At 37.4% G+C, this 18,834-nt stretch overlaps 1 protein-coding gene across 17 annotated transcripts in view; it reads right to left on the reverse strand.

Annotated features, from left to right (window-relative positions):
• NRXN1 (neurexin 1) overlaps positions 1-18,834 on the reverse strand; it is a 1,975,072-nt gene that overhangs the window by 1,382,423 nt on the left and 573,815 nt on the right. For all 17 annotated transcript variants that reach the window (XM_069768660.1, XM_069768673.1, XM_069768667.1 and 14 more), the window contains one exon: positions 4,487-4,531. In XM_069768660.1, coding sequence (XP_069624761.1) covers positions 4,487-4,531 — 45 coding nt within the window. The remainder of the gene's footprint in view (positions 1-4,486; positions 4,532-18,834) is intronic.

Genomic DNA, 18,834 nt, shown 5'->3' on the forward strand with positions numbered 1-18,834 from the left:
AGTTTTGTGCAAGCACCAAAATTCATTTCATTCTGTCTTGAAATTTCCAGCAGGGAAACTTGCACATTTTGCAAAATGTTAGAAATAAATGCAGCAAAATAGCTGGCATACATAAAATTACTTCGCGAGGTGGGACGGTGGGACTGGAGTTGACTTGTGCCAAATTTTGCAATGCTTAAAATTAAACATTTAATTAGTAAAAGCCTCATTGACATAAAGATCCAAAAACTGATCAAAAAATACAACATGAAAAAAAGTGCAAATTGTTTGATGACGTTGTCGCAAATCAAAATGTCACTGATGGAAAGGTACTCACACCAAAGAAAAAGGGCGGGAAATGCAATGATGAGTCAGACCCTTAGTAGATATTATTCAACTTGTACAATCACCTATTTCATCAACATGATAAGTATTTATGTACATGTAATATTATAATATCTCTAGCACTGTTATACCATTTAATCTGAAATGTCCACTATGTACTGCATGTATCATACTTGTTATTACTGATTAATCATTAATTATGTGATATTGCGTGCAATATACTAAACTACACTCTAAAGTCAGTGTTTGGCACCTTTATATCTCTTGAAAAAGGTTCCAGAAGGAACTGAAATGTTACTATTGGATATGAACTAATAAAGGAATTTCATTTTTTAGTCTATTGTACTGCTTTCATGTATGAATCTAATCTATTATAGACCTGGTTAAGATTAGAATTGGACTTGCACCATATACTATGACAATGCTGTTTCTCTTTTTATAAATAATAAAAATAATAATAATAATAATAATAATAATAAATAAATAAATCTATATACAGTAAAGACCAAAAGTTTGGACACACCTTCTCATTTAAAGATTTTTCTGTATTTTCATGACTATGAAAATTGTACATTCACACTGAAGGCATCAAAACTATGAATTAACACATGTGCAATGATATACTTAACAAAAAAATGTGAAACAACTGAAATTATGTCTTATGTCTTATATTCTAGGTTCTTCATAGTAGCCACCTTTTGCTTTGATGACTGCTTTGCACACTCTTTTCAGAATTGAGAGTCCTCAGTGGTTGATACTTTTTAATGGCTAACTGAAAAGATGGTAACAAATAAGCTTTCGAGACTACACAGATCTCTTCATCAGGCAAAGCCACTCTTGGCATTCTCTTGATGAGCTTCAAGAGGTAGTCACCGGGAATGGTTTTCACTTCACAGGTGTGTCCAGTCAGGTTTAATAAGTGGGATTTCTTGCCTTATAAATGAGGTTGGGACCATCAGTTGTGTTGTGCAGAAGTCTGGTGGATACACAGCTGACAGTCCTACTGAACAGACTGTTAGAATTTGTATTATGGCAAGAAAAAAGCAGCTAAGAAAAGAAAAACGAGTGGCCATCATTACTTTAAGAAATGAAGGTCAGTCAGTCCGAAAAATTGGGAAAACTTTGAAAGTGTCCCCAAGTGCAGTGGCAAAAACCATCAAGCGCTACAAAGAAATTGGCTCACATGAGGAACGCCCCAGGAAAGGAAGACCAAGAGTCACCTCTGCTTCTGAGGATAAGTTTATCCGAGTCACCAGCCTCAGAAATCGCAGGTTAACAGCAGCTCAGATTAGAGACTAGGTCAATGCCACACAGAGTTCTAGCAGCAGACACATCTCTACAACAACTGTTAAGAGGAGACTTTGTGCAGCAGGCCTTCATGGTAAAATAGCTGCTAGGAAACCACTGCTAAGGACAGGCAACAAGCAGAAGATACTTGTTTAGGCTACAGAACACAAGGAATGGACATTAGACCAGTGGAAATCTGTGCTTTGGTCTGATAAGTCCAAATTTGAGATCTTTGGTTCCACCACCGTGTCTTTGTGCGACGCAGAAAAGGTGAACGGATGGACTTTACATGCCTGGTTCCCACAGTGAAGCATGGAGGAGGAGGTGTGATGGTGTGGGGGTGCTTTGCTGGTGACCCTGTTGGGGATTTATTCAAAATTGAAGGCATACTAAACCAGCATGGCTACCACAGCATCTTGCAGCGGCATGCTATTCCATCCGGTGTGCGTTTAGTTGGACCATCATTTATTTTTCAACAGGACAATGACCCCAAATACACCTCCAGGCTGTGTAAGGGCTATTTGACCAAGAAGGAGAGTGATGGGGTGCTATGCCAGATGACCTGGCCTCCACAGTCACCAGAACTGAACCCAATCGAGATGGTTTGGGGTGAGCTGGACCGCAGAGTGAAGGCAAAAGGGCCAACAAGTGCTAAGCATCTCTGGGAACTCCTTCAAGATTGTTGGAAGACCATTGCCGGTGACTACCTCTTGAAGCTCATCAAGAGAATGCCAAGAGTGTTCAACGCAGTCATCAATGCAAAAGGCGGCTACTTTGAAGAACCTAGAATATAAGACATAATTTCAGTTGTTTCACACTTTTTTGTTAAGTATATAATTCCACATGTGTTAATTCATAGTTTTGATGCCTTCAGTGTGAATTTACAATTTTCATAGTCATGAAAATACAGAAAAATCCTTAAATGAGAAGGTGCGTCCAAACTTTTGGTCTGTACTGTATATTTATGACAGCACCATCATAGCATATGGTTCAAGTCTAATTCTAATTGCAACCAAGTCCACAACAGATAATATCCAAAAATGGAAGCAGCACAATAGATGAAAAAATGAAATTCCTTTAAATAATTATATAAATAAAGATAAAATAAATATATAAATAGAAATGTTATATATATATATATTTTTCCTATAAATTGCTATATATATTTATACATAATTTATACAATTATTTATATTTTATATACATGTTTTTATATATTGTCAGATATTGTGAAATAAAATATATATATATATAATTTTTATTGTATATATATATATATATATATATATATATATATATATATATATATATAATAATTTGATTGCGCTGCAGTAAATAACCTTTGCTATTCTATTGTAAGGCACCAGAGGTACAAGAGAAAAAGGCATCTATACAGGTGAGCTGGAAGGGATAGCTTAAAATTGTCCCTCATCTGATCTATAATTTACAGTATTTTCTATTCTCAGATATATCCACGGTCTCGCAGGACTCTCAGGTCCACATTCAATGAAGGAGCAAGACAGTCTCAACGGTTTGAATATTTTAACTATCAAAAGGACATTCAGCCATAATGTCTCACACTTTGTAACATATATATCTGTATTTTCTAAGCAGAGAAAAACATTAAACAAAAACTAGATCAATGATAAAAAGAATAAAAATATTATACTCCTAGAACATGAAGGATGTATTTTTGCATGTTACATTATAGGAACACGTCAAACAAAAATCATATAATATGTAAGCTAAATACAGAGACAGGCACATAATTAGTTTTCAATTTGTCACCTATGTCACCAGTACTACGCTCCACAGAACGTTTCTCAGGGCGAATATATCATCAAAGTTTTTATTTTATTAATATATTGCAATCATCATATCATATACCACTGTGTACTTACAATTGCTTATTTTGCCTTTCTACCCAGCTAATTCTTCTCTTTTCCATTAGGTCTATGACATCACGTGATTAAAAACTGACTAGCTGAATTCTTCTAAGCTCTATGTAGAAACAGGAGATCTATTTTCCCTGTATGAGTCAAGAGTCACTGCAAAACTTCCTGACAGTGGGAGAAAGAGCAGCTGGGTCAGGAGTTGAAGGGGGGAATGATAAATGCTGGGACAAAAGACTTCCTGTTTCTACATAGAGCACAGAAAAGAGAAAAATTAAATAATTACACCAAGGTGTTATGTATAGTGGAAAAAGCACCTATTTTGGGGAACTGTTCAGGAATTCATGGTCGATTGACAACTCTAGTCAACGGTTGAAATATCTCTTTACAGACTATATTGAATTGAATGTTTTCGCCTCATTAGCCCTAGGGAAAGTGTACATTACTGAATGACAAGTCTGTTGTATTGAATACCTAAGGAGAGAGTGAAAAAAGCCCACCATACACATTAGATGGTTGTCGGCCAAACACTGTACGTTAAGTAGCCATCTTGACCGGCTATACCATATACAGAAGTGATCGATCGGCTGAGCGTTCCTGTGTTTTCTACGAGAGCCGTTGCCAGAAATGTTTGCTGGCAGCTTATCACCTGGTGAGAATATGATTGGTAGTCCTAAATCGGACATGTCAAATCAACATTTTGTTGGACAATGCATTGTGACTGTCAGCTGAACCCATCAATATTGGTGACTTTGGCCGGCACTAGTCTAGTAATTTACTGTGGACTAATTTGTAAAGACGCTCTTCTATTGATGATTGCCTCAAGACAGTAATCAAAACAAAAAAATAAAAATAAATAAATAATAGAACTAAAAGTAGAATAAAATATAAGTAAAAATCAACTTGATCACTAATATATTATTATTATTATTATTATTATTATTATTATTACATTATATTGATCAATATAACTTTTGACTTACCTGTTCCAGCTCCTTTGGTGAATAATTGCTCGGCTGCTATATTGCCTAAAAGAAAAAAATATAAAATGTATAGGTGAACATCTTAATATGACAAATCGAAGGTGATTAAATATAGCCTTGAATTAAACATTACACAATGGAGCACATGATTAATATCTAACAAACAGAACTACACTAATAGCCCATAGTCAAGTGTACAGTATGCGATCTGGTTCATTTGCATATATTTAGTCAGTATATCTTTTGTTAGAGGCCACTACTTTGAACCACCCCATAGACACTTCAGAAGACACATAAAGTTTTACGATACTGAAATTCTACTGGTAACCATTGTATAGCGTTTAGTAAGGGATAAACCAAAAAGTTCTCTTCTCTTTCTGGCTGAAGGATTCAAATGTTTTGCAAATTCAATTTTAAGATTTCTTTATATAGGACAGAAAATATATTCAATATCTACAGAGAACATGTATGGGTTGCCTTTTTTTAAGCATAGAAAATTTGCTCGATCTATACACAAATATTGCAAATTCCAGAGTGTCCCACTGTTGGGGTGATTAACAACCTGTAGTAATAAGAAAAACTGTGCAGTAAGTGTCTATTCTCCCTCTAGTGCCACCACAGGAGAAATGAAGCAAAAAGCTTTGAAAAGTTCCAAAATTTCTAGGCAATTTTAGGTGTTTTCATACCTGTTTCCCTTAGCTCTGCCCAAATGGGCCGAGCAGGGTCAATGTGGGGATGTGAAGCGATAGCTCATCTACTTATGGTGTAGCGCATGGAGGCAGACACTCCAGATTCATGAAGCGTCGTGCTCTTCTTCATTAATCAGGATTGTCTGACTCCCTCATAGCCCCTAATCACGACCAATGAAAACATAACAGCTCTTAATGAATCGAGGCCTACGACTTATGTATTCTTAGCCAAACTTAGGTTACTGTTGGCTGAACGATTGCTTGGTCATCAGCTATCTTTCCAGACAACCAAAAACACAAGCACACTTGGCTGAGTAGTCCTGAGTTTCCTTTTACGGAGCCATTGCGAAAATCATCTGAGACGTTCAACAAGTTGGATCATTCTCTCCCCGACATCAATCTGTCCCGAGTGAGTCAGGAGCCCCATACTCAGTAGACTATTGGCCAATGTCACCGATATTGGCATGCATGTATCACTTGAGTCTAATGTTTATGATGCCCTTAGTTTGGTATGTGGGAGATTTCTCAGTGATCCAGGAGTTTGGACCCCATCAATCTAATCTTCCGACATTTCAAAACTGTTATATGAGCATTTTTGGGCAAATCTACAGTTTAAACTCTTTCTAAAGTGCAAATAGCTAATATATTTCAGACTAAGTAATGCAATATAACCAAACTGCAGGTACAGCACAGCTGTGGCTATCACAGAGGTGCTATCTATTCCACAACCTGATAAACTTTGATATATGTGTGATCAAAAGCACAAACAATAGCGAAACAGACAATTACCAAATTACAGCTGATTTTAGATAATTTATATATAAAAAAAGGGGATAAAACTTTGGTAGACAATTAAATACAAATTACAGGCATTTTTCCTGGTGAGGATATGAAATACTTTAATATGCTCAATTACCTAATTACAACCTAAAATGTTTTCTACCCGTGATTCATGCTGCAATTATTGTGAGAGAACTTTACACAAATACATAAAAGGGTGGATAACCCTACGGTGGTAATAAAAAAAATGCTCTGTTTTAGTTCAGTTTTAACACCTGTGGGGATGATGAAAGTAATGATGCCAGTATCAGTATTGTCATCGTGCACAAACTACAGGTACAGGTAGAAGCCATCAGAGCAAAGGCGACTGTCAGGGAAGCGGGGTGTATCCTTATTAAAGGCCCCCATACACAGTAGTTTATAACTGGCCTATCCCACCTATCTCAGTGGAACTGGACAACTGTCTAATGTGTATGGAGGTCTCCTAAAATTCCTTCGATAGATGATGTTGAGGAGGAGAAAATTTGGAAAGTTTGAATTCAAAGAGCCAGCCTAGATACGTTAGTGCCGAAGCTCAAGCATGTTAACGCAAGATTGGCATTTATATGTTTAGCCAATAGCTAAAAGAGTGCTAAAAGAGTGACATAGGCCCCTGCCCATTGAGAATACAAAACGTCATATGAGAAGCATTTGTTTTTCTTTTATAAGACATGCTTTTTCAACGAGTTTGAATGAGTTATCCATTTTGACAACCCTTTCTGTTCTCCAGGTGAAAAGCTGATTACAGATTTCCACCATAAACATTTGGAAAAGGTAGGGTAATCTGGGAGCGAGTGTTCAATTTTCCCTACAGCACTCCTAGAGGAATAATGAAGCATTGCACCATTCTTATTGCAATCAATGCTCATGATAGATCCTCCAAAAAGACTGTAACTTTTCACACCCTGAAATGAAGAATGTCTGCAAGATAAAACTCAAATCAAATCAAATAAAATCAAATGAGCTTTATTGGCAGGACTAAGTACATGTTAGCATTGCCAAAGCATATGGTAAAAATACGGGGGTGGGGGAGGGGGTCATATAGAGGTCCAGGGAATATCAAATTCCTTTTAGAGGATAGGGGATGTTTCCAGGGTGGGGTATAGGAGTCCATGACATATCAGGCTCTTTAGTCGGGGGATAGGGATTTGTCCAGTGTTGGGATACAGGACTCTCCTCTTCTCCTTAACTCAAAATACCCCAATGGAGAATTTTGAAATTAGTTTCCTAAAACAGAAAATCCTCTTGTTCTAATTGACGATAAATGTCCATGTTTGCATGAACCTAAAGCCGAGAGGGTAAACCGGCTTTTGACCTTACTTTTTTTTTATGGTTTTCAAGACCCTGCTGAGATCTCGGACTTGAGACCCAAGTTTACATAAACACTAATGAACGGTCTTACCCCGTAACTATCCTCTTATAATTTTCTTTCCAATAAAAGGAAAGAATATAGAAAGTTATCACTGATAACTTTAAGGATAAGTTACACAGAGACAAACAAATAATTATAAAATATCTCTGATACCTGTGGGAGCAGACCATTATTTTCATACATAGATGAGTTTTCCAACAAGTCAACTCTCATTCCAAGGGAAAGATTAGTCAATAATTGTAAATGTGTAAGTCCTGAGGCCACATGCAATGTTATATTGCACAAAACTCCAGGTATCCATAATAAAATTGCTTTGTGGTTATCTTTTCAAAAATCGTTCCACTCAATTATCTTATTGCTTACAGAGCTTAGTGATGAAACGTTGCCAGAACATCTTCTATAAAAGCATAAATATTTAAATAGATATACAGTCTATCCACGCATGGCCTATTGTCTGTTACACGTTTATTAACTCTATAAGAACAGAATCACAAAAGATCTTTTTTTTTTCAAAGTTAATTTTTCTGGCAGAATAATCAGCAAAGGAAACCTGAAAATCTTTTTGATTAAGCTAATTTGGATGCTGTTTTTGTGTATGGGGTGTTTTTTGTTCTTTCTATTTCTTAATAATTTAGTAGCCAAGTTTGTTCATTTTAACCAGGCAAAAAATATCTAAAATATATAGATTTATTTTTCTTCCCACAATGATGAAAAATCCTGGAAACTTTAAAAAACAAATTAACTTTTTCTCCCATTAAAATTAAGAAGGTTAGCGATGGTGATGGAATTGGGAGGAGAGCTGAGAATACCAGTTTATTATATTTTTACACCCTTCACAGCAAATTGAATCATCCCTTCTCCCAAATTGAGGGATTCTACATATATCAAATTTTGGAAGATTTGCTCACCACTAATCAGTACATCCTTAGATAGTCCTTATTGAGACATAGCGGGGTCCATAATAAAGCTTTACAAAAGGAAAGTTGGGTTCTGCCAGTGAGAGGCTAAGTAAGAATATTGATAACATCAAGATTTCAATAAATCTATTATAGTGTGATTTTTCAAGAAAAATTAAATCACAATATGATACTTTCAGTTAGTTGAAGGGTTACATAAAATGTCGCTTCACACTTTGAAACAAAAAATCTCTTCCTCAAAATACGCTTCTTTATAACACCATAACACATTTGTTTCTAAAATAATGTGTTACCAATAAGCAATTTTACACCTTCAACCAATTCCCCGTCTTCACAAAGCAGTGAGTGTATATGAACAAATAAATGAGCAAATCTCAAATGTTCTATCTATCTATCTATCTATCTATCTATCTATCTATTATCTATCTATATATCTATATATCTGTCTAATATCTATCTATTATCTATCAATTTATCTATTATCTATCTATCTATCTATCTATCTCTATCTATTATCTATCTATCTATTTATCTATCTATTATCTATCTAATATCTATCTATCTATTATCTATCAATTTATCTATTATCTATCCATCTAGCTATCTATCTATCTATTATCTATCTATATACAGTATCTATCTAATATCTATCTATCTATTATCTATCTATTATCTATCCATTTATCTATTATCTATCTATCATCTATATTATCTATATCTATCTATCTATCTATTATCTATCTATATATCTATCTAATATCTATCTACTGTATCTATTATCTATCTATCTATTAGCTATCCATTTATCTATTATCTATCTATCTATCTATCTACATATCATCTATATTATCTATATATCTATATATCTATCTATCTCCTATCTATTATCTATCTATCTATCTATCTATCTATCTATTATCTATCTATCTATCTATCTATCTATCTATCTATCTATCTATTATCTATCTATCTATCTATTATCTATCTATCTACCTATTATCTATCTATTATCTATCTATCTATCTATCATCTATTATCTATCCATCATCTATTATCTATCTATCTATCTATCTATCTATCTATCTATCTATCTATCTATCTATTATCTATCCATTTCTCTATTATCTATGCATCTATCTTTCTATCTATGTATCTATCTATCTATCCATCTTTCAGTTTATGATAACTCCCATATTTTGGATTCAGTTTGCATATAAATATGACTGCAATAATTTCCTGACCTATGAAAAGTGTATGAGGATGTCGCTTTGAGTGAATGGTCATTTTTTTTAATTTTAATGAAGCCCTTTTCGGTTTAACAAGTCCACAGATGTAATTCAACTACTGTAAAAACAGATATTGTGCGTAAGATAAACTACAGAAAAGTAAATAAAATAGATTTTTCAAAACAGACATAAGGTACCTTCACACTGAGCGACTTTATAACGATAACGATAGCGATCCGTGACGTCGCAGCGTCCTGGATAGCGATATCGTTGTGTTTGACACGCAGCAGCGATCAGGATATCGCTGGTCGGAGCTAGAAGGCCAGAACTTTATTTCGTCGCTGATCACCTGCTGACATCGCTGAATCGGCGTGTGTGACGCCGATTCAGCGATGTCTTCACTTGTAACCAGGGTAAACATCAGGTTACTAAGTGCAGGGCCGCGCTTAGTAACCCGATGTTTACCCTGGTTACCTAAAAAAAAAACCCACTACATACTTACACTCCGGTGTCTGTCGCATCCCTCGCCTTCAGCTTCCTGCACTGACTGTGAGCGCCGGCCGTAAAGCACAGTGGTGACGTCACCGCTGTGCTCTGCTTTACGGCCGGCCGGCGCTCACAGTCAGTGCGGGAAGCTGAAGGCGAGGGATGCGACCGACACCGGAGTGTAAGTATGTAGTGTTTGTTTTTTTAGGTAACCAGGGTAAACATCGGGTTACTAAGCGCGGCCCTGCTCTTAGTAACCTGATGTTTACCCTGGTTACCCGGGGACCTCGGCATCGTTGGTTGCTGGAGAGCTGTCTGTGTGACAGCTCTCCAGCGACCACACAGCGACGCTGCAGCAATCGGCATCATTGTCTATATCGCTGCAGCGTCACTTAATGTGACGGTACCTTTACTACTTCTGTGTAAACTTAAAGTTAAACAGCGTTGTCAGCACATTGCACATATGAAAGTGATCGAATACCTCGTCCCCCAACAAAAATTAGACTTATTTTTTCTAGTGATTCAATGTGCCAGTCATGAAAAATCTAGTGTAGAAGTAATTTGTAAGTCAGGCTGGAAGTGCCCCCTTGGCGCGTTAGTGCAGTTGATCTACGTCTTCCACGTGCATGCATATGCCCCTAATGCTCTGCTGCCTAAATGTATCTTACTTTAAGAATTTGAAGGTCATTTCTGACCAGTTACTCGTTCATATTTTTTACAAGTTCTAAGTATATTAAGTAGGGGGTTTTGAATTTTTAACTGTTGAGCCTGAATATTTCTCTTGCATATTCCTTTCCGTGAAGGCAGCTAGATTGGTTGCCAAAACAATTTTACCGGCATGACTCTTTATTATGATGGCATAGTCAATTTTGGCAGAAAACGAGGTCTTTTGTTTTTTTTGGAGCAAGTTTTAGGATATACCTCGCCTTACAATCCACATCTTTTTTTCTACTTATGTCCTCCACAACTGCTTACACCCGCCGAGTGTGTACACTTACATATATTAATAACCTGACAAAACCATTTCTTACTCAATGAAGTGTGTCTCCTGAAGACAGGTGGCTGATTAGAAATCATTGATGCCATTTAAAACTTTTTTTTGGAGCCTGGTTTCCAACCCCAAAAGTTCATGGTTAGAATTGTATATTCTCTACCATGAATGAACATTAGAATATCACGAATGAGCATTTATATAACTATTTGTTTCATGAGAATATTACAGTCAAAACAGGCTGCCGATCACCCAACAAATGAGAAAAACTCCTGTTTGCCAGGTGAGAAGATCTTTTGTGCTGCACAAAAGATCACCGTCCTCGGCAGCTCATTGTCATGTGTAAACAGGACCTGCGCTGTTGAGACCAATGACAGCCATCTATCAACTATACGATCCGCTACAAATTGTTCAGTACCAGGCATGGACTAGTCCTGGCATTTGAAAACACACAGACCCATGTGGTCCATATCTCCAAGAACCAGATGGGATATATTACTCATATGACCCTGTATGGAGGAAAGGAAGATTTACTACAAGACCAATATTTCTAATGATACCCGTGGCCTGCTGGGGTAAGTGACGGAGTCAGCGATTTTGTGCTCTTAACGGTATGGGTGTCTTGAGAACACTGATTCTGTTAACAATGTAGTAGAAAAGGAAGCCCATGACCAGAAAGGTCCTTCTGGCACTTGTCAGAACTGCCAGATGGCCAGTCCGGCCCTGTACAGTACGCATCAGAAATGGTGTAAGACTGGGGAAACAGGCTATTAAATGACCGCTGACTGAGAAAACATGTTGCCGGTCGGTGGTTGTTTAAAGCTACACATCAAGCACCTGCGTGTATAGACCTGATGCCTGAAGAAGACACAATTGGGATGACGCTCATCATAGCATTTAACTATTTTTATGCAGGGAATATAGAGCTCTAAATGAGAAAAACAGATTACTGACCTCAATATATAAATAAAATGTCAATGTAATAAATGAATCTATTTCAGTTACAAACATAAATAACATTTATTTAAAAACATATTTTAAAACCTTTCAATTTTTAAGAACCATCATTCTAAATGAAAGGCTAAAGGCCAATAATGAATCACAGATCAGACTACCCATACTATTCCCTCAAGGCATACGTCCAAATATCTTTCATATTTACTAAGTGAGCAGCATGATGACGAGAATGGCGACTCACGTAAAGTCTTAATCTGTGGGCGAGTGTGGACTGGGTTTGATCCTTGATACATATTAGTCATAAGTAGTGTTGAGCGATACCGTCCGATACTTGAAAGTATCGGTATCGGATAGTATCGGCCGATACCCGAAAAGTATCGGATATCGCCGATACCGATATCCGATACCAATACAAGTCAATGGGACACCAAGTATCAGAAGGTATCCTGATGGTTCCCAGGGTCTGAAGGAGAGGAAACTCTCCTTCAGGCCCTGGGATCCATATTAATGTGTAAAATAAAGAATTAAAATAAAAAATATTGATATAATTACCTCTGCGGAGGCCCCTGGATATCACCGCTGGTAACCGGCAGCCTTCTTTGCTTAAAATGAGCGCGTTTAGGACCTGAGAATGACATCGCGGCTTCTGATTGGTCGCGTGCCGCTCATGTGACCGCCACGCGACCAATCAGAAGCCGCGACGTGATTCTCAGGTTCTAAATTCCTAGAATGAGGAGTTTAGGGCCTGAGAATTACGTCGCGGCTTCTGATTGGTCGCGTGGCGGTCACATGAGCGGCACGCGACCAATCAGAAGCCGTGACGTCATGGAAGTCCCTAAACGCGTCATTTTAAACAAAGAAGGCTGCCGGTTACCAGCAGTGATGTCCAGGGGCCTCCGGAGAGGTTAGTATATCAATATTTTTTATTTTAATTCTTTATTTTACACATTAATATGGATCCGATACCGATTCCCGATATCACAAAAATATCGGAACTCGGTATCGGAATTCCGATACCGCAAATATCGGCCGATACCCGATACTTGCAGTATCGGAATGCTCAACACTAGTCATAAGTTACTGAAGAGCTCAGTGCAGAGAACAAAATCAACAGTTTCAATGCAGACAATGTTTAGGATTTTAACTTAAAGGGGAATTACAGTAGGCTGTCCAGTCCTCTGCACCTTCATCACCTCGCACCTCCGGTATAGTGTTCGCTTTAGGCCAGGACTTCTGGCCGTGAGTAGACCCCAGAACAGGCACGATAAAGTCCAGGTCCTGCCTGCAGTGATGCCTTGGCCTAAAATGAACACCAAGCCAGAGTAACAGTGCGACGGAAGCATCGAAGACCAGACACCGGGCAGGGAGAAGTGGAGGATAGCCATAGAGGTAACTGGAAGGCAAAAGGTTAAAAAGAGCAAAAGATACTTACCTCACTGCTCACCTTTCCGGCAGCCCCTGTTGCTCTCTGTTCGACCCTCTGCACCTCCATTGTGTAGCATCTCAAGTCTGAAAATCATTCTGGGCCCGAAAGATAAGATGCAGGCATGGGGAACCCAAACGTGGGCACGGAGCAGCGTGGAAGGTGAGCAGTGAGGTGGGTATTTATTTTTTTCTTTTTTCAATTTACTACTGTTCAGCAAGATGGCAGTTGTGGCTGGCGCCATTTTGCTGAACTAGAAGAAATCCGTATTCACCAATTTGTAAAATTCGAGTAGCGTTCAATTTCACTGAAATACATTTGTCCACCTCGTCATGCCCTTACACCGTCTGGCACTGGCAGCAATTCATAACCATAAATTGTCAATTTTTTTCATTTATTTATAACAAAGAGTTACAAGAAAATGTGCTCCAAAAATTTTATATTTCGGGAAATACTAGTATTTACTAAAACAGACAAGTTGGGGGGACTGGAAGGTCCTTTATAAGGCATTTTAAGAAATCCAACTTGTACTGGAAGTATGAAAGTCTCAATGTACTGTACAGAGAGGTGCTTAACTGATCATACTGCAAACTCCATCCGTATGCCCTAAGTAAGAGCGCCCGCATTAAAACCATTCAGAACCTAACGAACTTTATGAGACGTTATCACAAGTAGTTGAAAAAGAAATATGTGAAAAATGTCAAGATTAAATTAGTTTTGCACTATACACTTCACTAAATGTCAGAAAGATTTTACCATTTTATGACTGTCACATAGTACATTACGTTGATGTGAAAGGATTATATTTAACAGCTCCTGCTTCTCGACTCTGGAAATGGAGAAAAGATAACGAAAACAGATATGATTGGTAAAGACGTTCTGTAAGACATGGTGAAATATTAAGATTTTCAAAAATATATACATTTTCTTCTGGCTAATTGTACTTAGATACTTGCATTCTTTCACATTTTTGCTATTCTTTTCGAACCCTTTTCTAAATAAAACTTGTGACTGGATTTACTTAAAGATAAACTGTCAAATCAATGTGTTCCCTGTGATAACCTGTTCTCTCCTGGCATTTCTGCTCTGGTTTTGATTAAAGACTTTTTTTGTCAGCTAGTTTTTTCAATGGTGAGTTCTACCTAGCCCCATCCACATGTTTAAAGGGAATGTCAGCAGATTTTTGCTACCTCATTTGAGAGCAGTATGATCTAGGGACAGAAATCCCAAATCCAGAGATGTGATACTTACTTGGCTGCTTGATGGCATTTTGGTAAAATCCATGTTTTCTCTACAGCACATTTACCAACTATCTGAATGTTGAATTCTGTGTAACCTCACCCACATCACTGAAAAATCTGCCATCAGTGGTGATAATCACTTTTGATAAAACAGTTATTGTATGAAAACTACACTAAACAGCCTAGTAAGTGACACATTACCGGAATTAGAGTGTTTGCCTCTAAATCTTGCTGCTCTCAGATTAGGTAGCAAAAACCTGTTCATAGATTCCCTTTAATTAACAGATCTCAGTCTACACTGTGCATAGACAGAAAGTGTTAAAAATAGTTTGTGGTGAGGTTAAAGCAAGTTCATGAATATCGAGAATAACATAACATAAAAATTGGAACCCCTTAATAAGAATATTTGCAATTCTGGGAGATGTCCAAGAGGAGAGAGAGAGAGTGAGACCAAAGTTTGGGTCCCCTTTGACTTTCCTTTGACTTTCAGGTGAAAGTTTGGGAAGACTTCTGATAAATGAACCGAACCTTGCACTAAAGTTCTGTCGAACCAGACGATCATACCACTGCAAATCTACCAAGACCCGGCCGTCCCTCTAAACTTTCATCTCAAACAAGGAGGAGACTGATCAGAGATGCAGCCAAGAGGCCCATGATCACTCTGGATGAACTGCAGAGATCTACAGCTGAGGTGGGACAGTCTGTCCATAGGGCAACAATCAGTCATACACTGCACAAATCTGGCCTTTATGGAAGAGTGACAAGAAGAAAGCCATTTCTCAAAGATATCCATAAAAAGTGTTGTTTAAAGTTTGCAGCAAGTCACCTGGGAAACACTCCAAACATGTGGAAGAATGTGCTCTGGTCAGATGAAACCAAAATCAAACTTTTCGGCAACAATGCTGTTTGGCGTAAATGCAATACAGCTCATCACCCTGAACACACCATCCCCACTGTCAAACATGGTGGTGGCAGCATCATGGTTTGGGCCTGCTTTTCTTCAGCAGGGACAGGGAAAATGGTTAAAATTGATGGGAAGATGGATGGAACCAAATACAGGACCATTCTTGAAGAAAACCTGTTGGAGTCTCCAAAAGACCTGTGACTGGGACGGAGATTTGTCTTCCAACAAGACAATGATCCCAAACATAAAGCAAAATCTACAAAGGAATGGTTCACAAATAAATGTATCCAGGTGTTAGAATGGCCAAGTCAGAGTCCAGATCTCAATCCAATCGTAAATCTGCAGAAAGAGCTGAAAACTGCTGTTCACAAACGATCTCCATCAAACCTCACTGAGCTCGAGCTGTTTGCCAAGGAAGAATGGACAAGAATTTCAGTCTCTCAATGTACAAAACTGATAGAGACAGACCCCAAGCGACTTGCAGCTGTAATTGCAGCAAAAGGTGGCGCAACTAAGTATTAAGTTAAAGGAGCCGAATAATATTGCACGCCCCACTTTTCAGTTTTTAGATTTCCACAAAAAATTAAAATAACCAATAGATTTCATTCAACTTCACCATTGTGTTCCACTTGTTGTTGATTCTTCACCAAAAATTTACATTTGGCAACTTTATGTTTGAAGCATGATATGTGGGAAAAGGTTGAAAAGTTCCAGGGGGCCGAATCATTTCGCAAGGTACTGTGTATATATATATATATATATATATATATATATATATATATATATATATATATATGTATATATATATATATATATATATATACTGCTCAAAAAAATAAAGGGATCACTTAAAACAACAGAATATAACTCCAAGTAAATCAAACTTCTGTGAAATCAAACTGTCCACTTAGGAAGCAATGCTGAATGACAATCAATTTCACATACTGTTGTGCAAATGGAATAGACAACAGATGGAAGTTATTGGAAATTATAAAGACACCTCCAGAGTCTGGAGACGTTGTGGAGAGCGATCTGCTGCCTGCAACATCGTTCAGCATGACCGGTTTGGCAGTGGGTCAGTAATGGTGTGGGGGGTCATTTCTTTGGAGTGCCGCACAGCCTTCCATGTGCTCGCCAGAGGTAGCCTGACTGGCATTAGGTACCGAGATGAGATCCTCAGACCCCTTGTGAGACCATATGCTGGTGCTGTTGGCCCTGGGTTCCTCCTAATGCAGGACAATGCCAAGTGTGTGCGTTCTTCCTAACTATTCTTCTTGACTCAAGATATCCCAAGTTGATTGACACAAGATGGCGAACTCATAAAACCAAAGTGATGCAAACATTTTTCTTTCTTTCAAAGCTGATCATCTCACTCATTGTTTGGTATCTTGAACCAAGAGGAATGGTAAGGAAGGCCACAAGTACACATGGTATATATTTTGAAATCTAATACAAAATAAATTACTAAACTGTAAATCATCTTTGGACAGAGGCAGATAGAAGATAGGCAAGCAATACAGTATTGACACTTCCCCAAATACCTGTTCTAAAATAAGGAGTTGGAATTTTTGTCAAGCTCATTGGATTTTGATCTACGGGTTCTTTACCAATTTTTTCATAGAGCTCTATATAAAATATATAATAAATTACTCAATGCAGACCTAAGTTATATTCAAATTTACATTGCAAACTGACAATACCATTCATAAGAACAGCAATAACCACAACTTAACATAGTTCTACCAGGTCTAAAAATGCAAAAGTGAAAAAAGTTTGTTTTCCGTTTCTCTGAAAACGACATTGTCTAAGTCGAGAAACAGGAGCTGATAAATATACTCCTTTCACACTGACGTATTGTACCATGTGAGTCATAAAATGGTAAAATCTCTGAACTCACAGGATTCTTCAGTCTATAGGGCTACATTATTTTGCAAAGGTGCCGTAACATGTATATAAAAGTTTAGGTACATTTCTTTCCAAAGTTTAGTTTCAGCAAAGGACTTTCTGCAAGTTTTGGCAAGGGCCCTGTACTCATATTGGTTCTCATCTTCCCAATGCTGGTGTCCACAGTTCCGGACCTGGTACTTTGCCCATATTCACACACTGAGGTCAACTCTGGTAAGGTTTTCAATATTACACAGTGTAGGGCCATTCCGAACAGGGTCATCTTGCAGCCGGTGGGATGTTTTTCATGCTTTATGTTGATCAAAAACAGTGTTACTAAGAACCCTGTGTTATTTAAATGCACTTTTGCTTTTTACTTATTTTGTTAAAGCAGGGTTTATGTTCATTTTGCTTTTTGCAGGTTTTGTATGGTTTTCTACTTTATCTGATAAACACCTATAACTGTAGTAGAGTAAGAAATACCACCAGACAACTGTGGCCTAATGTGGCAAATCAACTATACAGAATCCCAAAAGAAAGAGGCCATTAATGTACTAGTAACACTTTAATAACGATTGCCGATTAATATTCGCACATTATCTCTGGTCAATGGGATTACAGTGGCGCGTGTCCCATTTTCTCCAGCACACAGTCATCTACGTATCTATAAGGCGGACTGCAAACATACTGAAAGGTCTTTAATTCTCTTATGACACACTGTATAAAAGAAATGGTCTGTGACAAAGCGTCATTTCACGTTATAACCTCTAAACATTAGTGTATATTTATTCTCTACTCACTTTGGTGACAGATTATAGTTGTGGAGAGAGGTAGAAAGACATGTATTATTCCTGGAAAGTCAGTCCACAATATAATGATAATATAAAGACATTTTAAAATCATAATATAACATATAAAATAGAATTACCGGTGAAAATGTCATTTGTAACCACTGATCAGATTGTATAAACATGGTAAGCTCAAAAGTTGACACCCAAGAGTTTTCCCGTAAAGCTATAGATCCATTGGAAGGTATACTCCTTAACCCCCTGAGGACCATCCTAGTTGGAGCATAAAAATAAAAAGTTTATTTTCACTTTTTTTGTCCCTTACCATGAGGCAACATTTTTTTATTATAATTTTTTGATCCACGGAGCTTTGTGGAGACTAATTTTATTTAGTTATATTTTTATGGCACCTTTTTGGGGTACATATACTTTATAAACTTACTTTTATTAACTATTTCTTTGGGGGAATAGAATGGGGGAAAGATCAACAATTCCAATATTGCATATACATTTTTGGGGCGTTCAGCACGTAGCATGTATAACATGTTTATTTTACAAGTTGTTACATTTACAGCAATACCAAACTTGTAAACTTGTATGTTTGAATAGTTTTGCGTATATCTATGTTGTTTATCTACCTGTCCACAAATA

This window comes from Ranitomeya imitator, chromosome 5 (assembly GCF_032444005.1).
Source record: "Ranitomeya imitator isolate aRanImi1 chromosome 5, aRanImi1.pri, whole genome shotgun sequence".
Classification (NCBI taxonomy): Eukaryota; Metazoa; Chordata; class Amphibia; order Anura; family Dendrobatidae; genus Ranitomeya; species Ranitomeya imitator.